Below are 13,455 nucleotides of genomic sequence, written 5' to 3'. Positions count from 1 at the left end.
CACCTCCAAGCCTTCGCATAGGCTGCCACTACGGGCTTCCTTTTGCTGTGAAGCAACGTGGCAATCATAGCCAAAGACTAGTTAAGGCCACGTGCTCAAGAGCCATGCCATAAGACCAAAGTGGTCCCGATCCTGTATTGCAATCAGACTGTGTGAGAATGTATGAACGAAAAGGTAGCTGGAGCCCCTGATCGTGCTGGAGCTGAACCAAGTTGGCATACCACGATCACCTCAGCCAATCAGGGGCAATAGAATCATCGGAGCTTTGTGGGCCTCTATTCATCTCAACAGATGCCCTATCATCAGCCACAGAGGAAAGACATAGAGGAGATCTTCCTGTAGCCAGGGCTGAATCAGAGCGGCCAGGCCTTCGCTGCTGGCCTCATGATGACAACTGAAGAATTGATCGGCTTTCTTGTTGGCCACAGTTGCCATAGGTCGAACGTGGGGCACCCCCACTGATCTACTATGTACTCGAATGCTCTTTGGGACAGGGACCACTCTCCAGGGTCCAGCATCTGACAACTGAGAAAGTCTGCTTGAACGTTGTCCACTCCTGCCACTTGGGTTGCTGACAGAACCAGAAGATGTCTCTCTGCCCACCAGAAAAGAAGCTAAGCCTCCTCACCTAGAGAGTGGCTCCTCATGCCCCTCTTCCGGTTGATGAAAGCCACTACCATGGCATTGTCTGAGAAGACATGTATGGCTTGATGATGGACACAACTCTCGAAGCGAAGAGCCAGCCGAATCACCTGAAGCTTCAGGCAATTGACCACTTGCACTATGAAGGCGACCACTGGCCCTGAATAGGGACGGTCATACACACTGCTCCCCACTCTTTTAAACTTGCATCCGTAAACAGAATCACCCAATGAGATCCGGAAGGGAAAGCCCCTGGAAAGAGAAAGGGGTCACAAACACCATGCAAGATTGTTCCACGCCACAGTCATCCAGGACAGGGGTGCATGAAACGGATTCCGCAGGGAATTCCAGTGCGAAAGCAGAGAATCATGTAGCAGGCATAGACAGGCTCTGGCTCAAGGGACCACGTCGATTGTTGCCACTATGGTCCCCAGAAACTGAAGGTACTGCCATGCAGTTGGAACCGCAGTGGCCAGAAGGTCTCTGACAGCCTGTCGAAGCTTCTCCTGATGGGAAACAGGAAGGAACACTTTGTTCTGTCCCATGTGAAACCGAAATTCCATGTATTCCAGATCCTGTATCAGCTTAAGGTAAGTCTTCCTGAAGTTGATCACCCAGCCTAGGCGCTGCAGCAACTGCACAACCTGTTGAACAGCCTGACACCCCTCAGACAGCGAGGGAGCTCTGATCAACCAGTCATCCAAATACGGGTGAACTAGGACACTCAGCGTGTGAGAATGGGCCACTGTCATCATCACTTTGGTGAAAGTCCTGGGTGCCGTCGCCAATCCAAAGCACATCGTCACAAACTGTAAGTGTTTCCCCAAGATGTGGAACTGCAGATACCTCTGGTGTTCTGGGAAAATGGGAATGTGGAGATATGCCTCGGTCGAATCTAAGGAGGCTAGAAACTCTCCCAGTGTCACTAATGCTATCAATGAGTACACTGCGGATCAATGCGGAAGCAGGGGCACTTTCAGCACCGCATTGATCACCTTGAGGTCCAGAATCAGTCTCCAATCATAGGATCCTTTCTTTGGAACAATGAAGTATATCGAGTATCTCCCAGAGCCCGAGTCTTCCTTTGGAACAGTTTATAGCCACAATCCCTGAGAACCTCCTTAAAGGGGGTGGAAGACACTGACCTGGCATCAGAACTGTTTCTTTGCTGGAGCAGTTGGCCAACTTCCCGTGGACTGCTGGCAGTGAGATCCACTGAAGTGCGTGTCTGGCAGATGAAGAGGACGATGAAGAGGATGAGCGTGCCTGAAGGGATGAAAATTAGAACTTCCTGAACCTCTGTAAGGGTGGGATCTATTCACAGGCAGCGACGAACCTGTATACTAGCCATAAAGTCATCCAGACCCTAACTGAAAAATCAGCTGGCCTTAAAATGTCAACCGGCTCAAGGTCGCCTTAGAACAGGAATCACCAGACCACTGCCAAATCCAAAGCATCCTGCAAGCTGAAACAGAATAGGCTGCAAGCTTTGTGAAAACTTTCAAGATATTGTACAAGGCATCGGCCATATAATCTACACCGGAGATGAGAAAACCCAAGTTGCGAAGCACCACAGTGTCAGGATCATGGTGCAGCTGGGAATGGCATGCCCAAGCCACGAAAGAGGAGGCTGATGCCGTCTTGACACCAGCAACAGCAGAATCAAACAGATGCTTAAGGACAAAATCAACACATCTGTCCTGAACATCCTTCAGGATCATTATGCCACCGAGAAATCCACTTTCGGGGAACCAAGGCACTTGTTAAAGGCATCTGCCATGGGATAAAGCTATGCCATAATGCAAGCACATTTCAAGGGACCTTCAGGAGTTTCCCAGATGTCCATAAAAAGTCGAACAAGGTCAAAATGATCAGGAAAAGAGGCAGATTGTGGCCTCTGATCACTCATGAGGGAACATTCTGCAGTGACAGGCTGCTCAGACTGCAGCTTCAGTTCCTCCAGATATTCCGAGATCAAATCAATAATGTACATGTGCTTGAAAAAACGGCGGACAGTGAGATCATCCCCCAAATCTTGGGCTCTGAACTGATCCGGATTCTGGAGATCCACCACTTTTGCTTCATCTGCAAACGCTGCAGTGCCTCCCGGTGAAAGCAGAGGTATAGAGTATCCAGCGCAACCGCAGGCACAGCCAGCTTACCTGCTGGCACCCCTGAAGGAAGACAAGAGAAAAGACCTTGGTCCTGCACAGCAGGGGTCCCTGTGACTGGCACCAGAGCCGGTGGAAGGGAAAAAGGCAGACTTTTAACTAAGTATGCCTGATAAAGCATATTCATGAATTCTAGGTAAAATCAATCCTCCGTGGTGGGAGACAACCTCTGTGCATCAAGTTTGGACTGTTTGGAGGATTTGTGAGGTTTCTCGCCAGAGACGCACTTGCGTTTCACCAAAACGTTGCCAGTGCACTCCACAGGGTCCTCAGACGCAATTTTTGTGGGAGTCAGGGCAGAAGGTGCTAGAAGACCCTCTCTGGAGGTCAAAGGCACCAAATCTGGGCAAGCCTCATACTCTTTTCAGGCTGCAGCACACATGAAACATGGCTGCGCATCTGACAGCCATCCTCCGCAAATGAGGCATGAATCAATCCCATCATGTCCTGGGGAGGAAATCTATAAAGTTTTCTTGTAAAAACGAAACTTAAAAGTATGAAAAATATATTTAAATTCAAATTATGAAAAATCCAAGATGGCCACTGTGGGTGCCGATTTTGAGGAAAGAGAACCCTGAAAAAATACAGGAACCCTCAGAAAATGGCAATTTGGGGATTTTAAAGGTGGGAGGGTTAGGGCAGGGAAAGGTTCAATTATCACTGCAAGGCGTCCAAGTCTAAGCACACCCAAAACCCGCCTATAACATGCCTCCAACACGCTCACCTTGAATTTTGGACACACAGCTGCTGGGAAGCCTAGCAAGATGTCCAGAAAGTCAGTTTCAAAAATCTGCATTTGGACGTTTTTGGGAGAAAAATGTCCAAGTGCCGGTTTATGCCAGTTTTTGGGCAACTTAGGGCTCCTTTTACAAACCCGCTTTAGCAGTTTAACGCACGTAATAACACGTGCTAAACTGCCGGCTGCGCTAGACACTAACGCCAGTATTGAGCTGGCATTAGTTTTAGCCATGTAGTGTGGGTTTAGTGCGCGCTAAAAAACTGCATGCGCTAAAACCGCTAACACGGCTTCGTAAAAGGAGCCCTTAGTATTTTGGAAATTGCTCCTGATAGTGATATTATATTGCTGTGGAGGTTTAATGTTATGCTCATGCATACAGAATAATATTCATAAGAGATATTATTGCTATGGAGCTATAGAGGTATCTAGAAGGCAGTTAGGTAGTACTTAGATTGTATACAATGATGTTCAAAGCAATATCACATGGTCACAGATATGTATAATTTGACCATCAGTGTAGCAGAAATACTTTGACATTTTGGCACTCTTCTAATATGATCTTTACTGCTATACAAGTGTGGCCCTGGAGAAATGGTAGCTCAGCAGAGATTCCACAATGCTGTGAATCTCAGAAGACCAGCCCAGGTCCATTTTCATAGTAGCATGACATCTCTATGGATTTATCAGCCCTATTTTTTTTGCACAAATTTGTACCATCATAAAACAATGTTATTAGGTCTACTGACCTATAGCAATATAAATACTGTCTTTTGTGCTGTCAGATAAAAAGTTGTATTCAATGATTGCAAAACTACAAATCATCCTAATTGTACTATTATCCAAATGGGTGGCTTTAAACTATCACAAAATAATTCTATCAAAAGAGTCATTGACATTCCTTACCTTACTATTTCTTCAGGATAGCAATTGTTAATAGTATTGATATACTCTTGCAGAAGTGACCCAGGCTCTGCACTTATCTCTTGAATTTTTTTAAGTCCTCCGCTTGTTACAAAGAGTCGCCGTGCCTTACTGTCATGTGGAAGTACCTATAAAAATGAATTACATGATAAAATGTCAAACTTGCCTTTAAAGCTCCTTCTGTACTGTTGTGCACTAATATTAAATACATTCAGGAGCTTGCAACAAAATTTATTGCTATAAGGAGAAGCCCTTTACATATCCATGAAACAGGCTGAAATATTAAATGACATATGTCTTTTGTATTCAACCAGAGATGTAACAGCTTTGTTAAAAATAACCTTAAGCACAAGATACAAAAGTAAATTGATCTACTGAAGAAATACTATTAATGAATAGATTGGCAGTAAACCAAACCATTTAAAAAAAAGATGGAGCCCTAATAAAAATAAAAGATGTTATTTTTTTGTGCAACAATGGTATGCATTAAATAGTTGTTCCCGAGTTCAAAATGCAGTCGTCTTCTCTATAGAGAGAAGGTAAAGTGCATTAAAGTAAAGGTGTTTGTAATTACATATTTTATTCAGTTTTAAATTATACCATAGCTTTACATAGCTCTTTGGATTAAGTTAAATTGCATGAGTAAACAAAGGCCTTGGTTTAAACAATGTTAGGGTTTTTCACCAACACAATGAAAGGGTCATTTACTAACACCATTCATGCACATTGTTTGCCATAGGATCCATTTCATAAAATTGGCTTTATGGCAAACTATGGGTCTGTTTTACTAATAGCAGGGGTTTTGCCACACGTTATAAACATAAGCATAACATAAACGAGTGGCTACAGGGATGGTGCCGGGATATGAACTTCGGATTCCTAAACCATGGGGAAGCGCTACAAGGACTTCAGGGACCAGACGGACTCCATCTGACTAGTAGGGGTAAGAACATCTTCGGACACCGACTAGCCCGCCTGCTTCACAGGGCTTTAAACTAGGTAAGTCGGGGGAGGGTACCCATTCACATATTAGTGCAGAAAGGAATTATCCTGATGAGGTGAGTCGAAACTCCGCTTCCATGTTCAAGGTAAGTACCCACATTGCAAACAGTTCTTTGGGAGTCACACCGACTCGGGTAGGATACGCCTCACAGGGACTTAGCAAACACAAGATATAGAGGGCCATGTATGTCAATGCACACAGTTTAGGTAACAAAATTCTAGAATTGGAGGCTGAAATAAGGAATGCCGACCTAGATGTGGTGGCAATATCTGAAACTTGGTTCACGGACTCACATGGGTGGGATATGGCTATACCGGGCTACAATCTACTTCGTCAGGACAGAGAGGGCAGGTTAGGAGGGGGGGTAGCTCTATACATTAAAGAGGACATCAAAACCACCAGGATCACAGATGTCAAGTACACCGGGGAGTCCCTCAGGGTAAACCTGGCAAGAGGCAGAGAAAAATGCCTGTATCTAGGTGTGGTATACAGACCCCCAAGACAACTGGAAGACATGGATGCAGAATTAATTGAAGACATAGAGAATATCACTCTACGAGGAGAAGCTGTACTGCTAGGGGACTTCAATATGCCTGATGCAGACTGGAACTCATTTTCAGCGACAACCAGCGGTAGCAGGAGGCTCTTAACCTCCATAAAGGGAGCACATCTCAAACAAATGGTAACGGAGCCCACTAGGGCCCAGGCGATCCTCGACCTGGTGCTCACCAACGGGGAAAGCGTCTCAGAGATCTCAGTAGGAGATACGCTAGCCTCCAGCGACCACAACATAGTATGGTTCAACCTTAGGAAAGGCTTCCCTAGATCAAACACGAAAACAAAGGTACTCAATTTCCGGGGCACAGACTTCGCACGCATGGGAGATTTTGTCCATCAGACGCTGCAGGACCAAGCGGAGACCGATGATATAGAAGCTAAGTGGTTAACACTGAAAGCAACCATACATGAAGCAACTAGCCACTTCATAAAATCAGTAAATAAACGACAAAGAAACAATAAACCCCAATGGTTCACCGTGGAGATCTCGCACCTCATTAAGAAGAAAAAAGAGTTTCTCTCCTACAAGCGCATGGAGAAAAGAGAGGCAAAAGTAGAATATAGGACCAGGTCTACAGCGGTCAAAATGGCAGTTAGGGAGGCAAAACTTCGAGTGGAAGAAATTCTGGCAAAAAACATTAAAAAGGGGGACAAATCCTTCTTCAGGTATATTAGTGACAGAAAAAGGAACACAGGCGGGATAGTACGCCTTAGAAGACCGGACGGAAGTTACGTGGAAGCAGATTCCGATAAAGCCGAACTACTGAATGAATACTTCTGCTCAGTCTTCACCTGTGAGGCACCGGGACACGGTCCGCAGTTGAAGGCAACACAAAGCACAGAAGACCCGTTTCAGAATTTTGAGTTCACACCAGGTGAAGTTTACAGTGAACTGGCAAGACTCAAGGTGAACAAAGCCATGGGACCAAACAATTTGCACCCAAGAGTGCTCAGAGAATTGAGCGATGTCCTGGCGAAACCGTTGGCTGAGCTATTCAATCTCTCCCTAAGTAAGGGGAAAGTTCCCCTGGACTGGAAATTAGCTAATGTCGTTCCTCTGCATAAAAAGGGTTGCAGGGCAGAGGCTGCGAATTATAGACCGGTGAGTCTCACATCAATAGTGTGCAAACTCATGGAAACACTAATTAAAAGCAAATTGGACAGGATCTTGAATGAAGGGAATCTTCGGGATCCCAGTCAGCATGGATTCACCAAGGGTAGGTCCTGCCAATCCAATCTCATCAGCTTCTTTGACTGGGTAACAAGAAAGTTGGACTTGGGAGAGTCTTTGGACGTCGTGTACCTGGACTTCAGTAAAGCTTTTGACAGTGTCCCACACCGCAGGCTGCTAAGCAAGATGGAATCGATGGGGTTAGGAGAGACACTAACTGCATGGGTCAATGATTGGCTGAGTGGCAGACTTCAGAGGGTGGTTAATGGTACCCTCTCTAAAACATCGGAGGTGACCAGTGGAGTGCCGCAGGGCTCGGTCCTGGGTCCACTCCTTTTCAACATATTCATAGGGGATCTGACTCAAGGGCTTCAAGGTAAAATAACAGTATTCGCCGATGACGCCAAACTATGTAATATAGTAAGTGAATGCAGTTTACAGAATTATATGGCGCAGGACCTGCTTACATTGGAAAGTTGGTCCTCAACATGGCAGCTAGGCTTCAATGCTAAGAAATGTAAGGTCATGCACCTCAGAAGCGGAAATCCATGCAGGACGTACTTCTTGAACGGAGAAACTTTAACTAGGACTTCAGCAGAACGAGATTTAGGAGTAATCATCAGTGCAGACATGAAAACTGCCAATCAAGTGGAGAAGGCTTCCTCTAAGGCAAGGCAGATATTGGGTTGTATCAATAGAAGTTTCGTCAGCCGAAAGTCTGAAGTCATAATGCCGTTGTACAGGGCCATGGTGAGACCTCATCTGGAGTACTGTGTGCAATTCTGGAGGCCACATTACAGTAAAGATGTGCACAGAATTGAATCGGTTCAACGGACGGCTACCAGGATGATCTCGGGGCTCAAGGGTCTCTCGTACGAAGAGAGACTGAACAAATTGCAGCTCTACACTCTTGAGGAACGTAGGGAGAGGGGAGACATGATCGAAACATTTAAGTACCTTACGGGATGTGTCGAAGTGGAAGATGATATTTTCTTTCTCAAGGGACCCTCGGCCACAAGAGGGCACCCGCTCAAACTCAGGGGCGGAAAATTTCATGGCGACACCAGAAAGTATTTCTTCACAGAGAGAGTGGTTGATCATTGGAACAAGCTTCCAGTGCAGGTGATCGAGGCAGACAGCGTGCCAGACTTTAAGAATAAATGGGATACCCATGTGGAATCCCTACGAGGGTCAAGATAAGGAAATTGGGTCATTAGGGCATAGACAGGGGGTGGGTAAGCAGAGTGGGCAGACTTGATGGGCTGTAGCCCTTTTCTGCCGTCATCTTCTATGTTTCTAAGCATGTTTGATGCTAATGCGTACCCACCATAATGCCTACTGCTCGTTAAAACCAGCACTGTCAGACAAAATCTGCACTAGCTGTTTAACACTGGTAGGGCAGAGACCAAGCATGACTTGGGCAGGGCAGAGACATGACCAGCTGTATGCAGTATGACCATAATATGCAATATGATACCGTGTGCTAGCTGTTAGAGAATGACACAGGGACAAATTTTTCCCGTCCCCATGAGTTTTGTCGCTGTCCCTGCCCCATTCCTGTAAGTCTGCCATCGAACACTTATGATTTTGAAGTGTTTGAGGGTTGTGCAGATGAGGACAGGAATGGGGCAAGCACAGGAAAAGAACTCTCTGTGATGGGACAGGAAAATGAGTTACTGTGGGGATGGGGAAAAATTTGTTCCCATGTCATTCTCTACTAGCTGTCCTAACTGCCAATAGCACAAATGCATTTACCACCACCTTGAGAAGATTGCCTTTTTCATGCACCCTGTGGAATGCCCACTCTGCCTCCAACAAGCTTACTTTCATCTATGACCTCTTTATCCCTCAAACTCCCCACCTGCTGGCACTAACCTGAGACCTGAAGGCTACCTTTTGTCATATACATCTCGCCCAGTGGAAGTGGTGTTAGGCTCTTACTCTCACTGCCTTTTAGTTATCAACCCACCTCAATCTCACTGCTTTCCCTCCTTTGAAGTTTACTTCATCCGTCTATTCGCTCCTCTACCTTTCAGAATAGCAGTACTTTACCGACCCCTGATAAGATCTTCTTTTTCTTCCTTAGTGACTGACCCCTGAGCATAAGAATAGCCTTGTGTGATAAATGTAGGGCAGATGCTGGGACACATCCCCTTTAATTACTGCATAGATTTTGCACGTACGGTGCGCTAATTTTTGCAATTAACACACTGTAAGTGCAAATCCTTACCATACTTTAGTATAGGAGCCCTTATGTGAACTGTACCTCTTCAGAAGGTAATTTTATAATAGGCTGTAGTAGCATGATCAAGGGCCAGCTGCAAGGCCTCACAAATATAGTCAGACAAGGTGTTAAATTGAAAACTCTGTTACTACACTCCAGTACACGGAAGCCTGTTACTTTACAGGCTTAGAATGGTCTATTGTAAATCAGAGGAAAAAGTCTTACTAGGAGTGCCCTCTGTCCAGGTCCAAACATAGTATGCATCAGTTTCAAAACAGTCATAGATAAATCCAGTCCCGGCTTCAGCTTGGACACACACAGGACCAGGATCTTCAGAACGGGTTGAGAAAAGAGCTTCCTACTTTTGCTGTTCTTTACCATACAGTATACTGTGGACAGATAAACATAAGAGAGGCTCTTCCATTCCAGGAACTTCTCTGCCTTGTTTCTAGGCCTAGTTTTTATCTGTCCTAATTGAAACCTACCCTTTTCTACCGTGTGCCCAGTAACCAGGCAGGAATCAATCTGTGAGTTACTTGCATTTTTAGTGTCTCTGCGATAGCTTTTACAGGAGGGGAAGGCTAAAGGGGACTGTGGGCTGCCGGGGGAAGGCGAGAGTTAGCTCCGCCCACCCCCTGCGCGTCACCAGCAGCGCGACTTGGCTCCCCCTTAAAAGGGAGAGCCGCGGAGAACGTTCCACACCAGGCAGGAATCAATCTGTGAGTTACTTGCATTTTGTGTCTCTGCGATAGCTTTTACAGGAGGGGAAGGCTAAAGGGGACTGTAGGCTGCCGGGGGAAGGCGAGAGTTAGCTCCGCCCACCTCCTGTGCATCACCAGCAGCGCGACTCGGCTCCCCCTTAAAAGGGAGAGCCGCGGAGAACGTTCCACACCAGGCAGGAATCAATCTGTGAGTTACTTGCATTTTTAGTGTCTCTGCGATAGCTTTTACAGGAGGGGAAGGCTAAAGGGGACTGTAGGCTGCCAGGGGAAGGCGAGAGTTAGCTCCGCCCACCCCCTGCGCGTCACCAGCAGTGCGACTCGGCTCCCCCTTAAAAGGGGGAGGGCCAACGGCCTTAGCGAAAGCGCCTTTGAGCAAGGCCAACAAATTAGTAATCCCAAATCGTAAGTTGTAAACTGTTATACACACACGGACGGTCGCTTGGAGCAGAAAGGAGGACAATAAATTGGCAGGAGGACGCACACAACATTCCGGTAAAAGAGGTTCACATATAAAACACAGGCAGCTCGGAGGAGGCAACAGGTTATGAGCACCCACGGAAGCCATAAGATGAACTTTCCAATCTTCTGCACCGGCTGCAGTATGTATGACTACCTACCCTCAGGGACTATGGCATACATTTGCAGTACTAGAACTGGAAATAGAACTGGAAACAGAAATGGTTAATGCAGACTTAGACGTGGTGGCTGTGTCCGAAACATGGTTCACGGACTCTCATGGGTGGGATATGACTATACCAGGATACAACTTGCTTCGCCAAGACAGAGAGGGTAAGTTAGGAGGAGGGGTAGCACTTTACATCAAAGAGAACATTAAGACAACCAGGATCACGGATGTCAAGTATACTGGGGAATCTATCTGGGTAAACCTGGCCAGAGGCGGAGAAAAATGCCTATACCTTGGTGTGGTATACAGACCTCCTAGACAATTGGAGGACAAAGACGCAGAATTAATCGAAGACATTGAGAATATCACCTTGCGGGGGGATGTTGTTCTATTAGGAGACTTCAATATGCCTGATGTAGACTGGAACACATTCTCAGCGACAACTTGTGATAGCAGGAGGATATTAGCGTCCATGAAGGGAGTACAGCTCAAACAAATGGTGCTAGAGCCTACTAGGGCCCAGGCCATCCTGGACCTGGTACTTACGAACGGGGAAAACGTCTCGGAGGTCTCGGTGGGAGAAACGCTAGCCACCAGTGACCATAACATGGTATGGTTTAACCTTAGGAAAGGCTTCCCTAGATCTCAAACAAGAACAAGGGTACTCAATTTCCGGGGCACTGACTTCGGACGCATGGGAGATTTCGTTCATCAGACACTACAGGTTCAAGAAGTAACTGATAATGTGGAAGCTATGTGGTCAACCTTGAAGTCGACCCTTCATGAGGCAACTACCCGCTACATTAAATCGGTAAATAAACAACAAAGAAACAAGAGACCCAAATGGTTCACTGATGAGGTCTCGTACCGCGTCAAGGAGAAGAAAAGAGCATTTCTCTTATACAACCGCACCGGGGAGAAGGAAGCAAACATTGAATACAAGACAAAGTCTGCAGCGGTCAAAACAGCAGTCAGGGAGGCCAAACTTCGAATGGAAGAAACTCTAGCGAAGAACATTAAGAAAGGGGACAAATCCTTCTTCAGGTACATTAGTGACAGGAAGAAGAACACAAATGGGATAGTACGCCTTAGAACGCCAGATGGGAATTATGTGGAAACAGATTCCGATAAAGCCAAACTGCTGAATGATTACTTCTGCTCGGTCTTTACCTGCGAGGCACCAGGGCACGGGCCAAGGCTGGAAATGAAGCAAAGCATGGAAGATCCATTTCAGAATTTTGAGTTCACACCTGCTGATGTTTACAGTGAACTGTCAAGACTTAAGGTGAACAAAGCCATGGGACCGGACAATTTGCACCCAAGAGTGCTCAGAGAGCTAAGCGATGTTCTGGCGAAACCGTTAGCAGTACTCTTCAATCTCTCCCTAAGTACGGGGAGAGTCCCCCTGGACTGGAAAACAGCCAACGTCATTCCTCTGCACAAAAAAGGTTGCAGAGCAGAGGCTGCAAATTACAGACCAGTAAGTCTCACATCAGTAGTATGTAAACTCATGGAAACTTTACTTAATGGTAAACTAGACACGATTTTGGACGAGGGGAACCTAAGGGATCCCTGTCAACATGGATTCACTAGGGGTAGGTCATGCCAATCCAATCTAATCAGCTTCTTTGATTGGGTGACGGGAAAGTTAGACTCGGGAGAGTCTCTGGACATAGTGTACTTGGATTTCAGTAAAGCTTTTGACAGTGTCCCACACCGCAGACTATTGCACAAGATGAAGTCGATGGGGTTAGGTGAGAAACTAACTGCATGGGTCAACGATTGGCTGAGTGGAAGACTTCAGAGGGTGGTGGTCAACGGCACCCTCTCTGAGACATCGGAAGTGACTAGCGGAGTGCCGCAGGGCTCGGTCCTGGGACCATCCCTTTTCAACATATTCATAAGGGACTTGACCCGAGGGCTTCAGGGTAAAGTAACACTGTTCGCCGACGACACCAAACTGTGTAATATAGTAAGTGAAAGCAATCTCAAGGATAATATGACGCAGGATCTGATCACGTTGGAAAACTGGTCCTCGACATGGCAGCTGGGCTTCAACGCTAAGAAATGTAAGGTCATGCATCTCGGCTGCGGAAATCCATGCAAAACTTACACCTTAAATGGGGAAACACTAGCTAGGACTTCAGAAGAACGGGACTTGGGAGTAATCGTCAGTGCAGATATGAAGGCTGCCAAACAAGTGGAGCAGGCCTCATCCAAGGCAAGGCAAATGTTGGGATGTATCAATAGAGGCTTCATCAGCCGCAAACCTGAAGTCATAATGCCGCTTTACAGAACCATGGTGAGACCTCACCTGGAATACTGTGTGCAATTTTGGAGACCACACTACCAAAAAGATGTGCTTCGAGCTGAATCTGTCCAGCGAATGGCCACTAGAATGGTCTCCGGACTCAAGAGTCTCTCATACGAAGAAAGACTGGGCAAACTACAGCTATACACTCTTGAGGAGCGTAGAGAAAGGGGAGACATGATTGAGACATTTAAGTACATCACAGGTCATGTCGAGGCGGAAAGCGATATATTCTTCCCCAGGGGACCCTCGGTCACAAAGGGGCACCCGCTCAAACTCAGAGGAGGGAAATTTAATGGTGACACCAGGAAGTATTTCTTCACGGAAAGGGTTGTAGATCACTGGAACAAACTTCCAGTGCAGGTGGT

General features: G+C 46.4%; 1 protein-coding gene across 1 annotated transcript in view; it reads right to left on the bottom strand.

The window, feature by feature from the left end:
• SPAG6 (sperm associated antigen 6) overlaps positions 1 to 13,455 on the bottom strand; it is a 220,948-nt gene that overhangs the window by 15,877 nt on the left and 191,616 nt on the right. Inside the window, 1 exon segment of the mRNA XM_033931329.1 lies at positions 4,456 to 4,601. Within this exon segment, the coding sequence (XP_033787220.1) occupies positions 4,456 to 4,601 (146 nt within the window).

Source organism: Geotrypetes seraphini, chromosome 2 (genome assembly GCF_902459505.1).
Source record: "Geotrypetes seraphini chromosome 2, aGeoSer1.1, whole genome shotgun sequence".
NCBI classification, from domain to species: Eukaryota; Metazoa; Chordata; class Amphibia; order Gymnophiona; family Dermophiidae; genus Geotrypetes; species Geotrypetes seraphini.
Note: the sequence above shows the minus strand (reverse complement) of the source record. Positions and strands in the feature narration are given on the sequence as shown.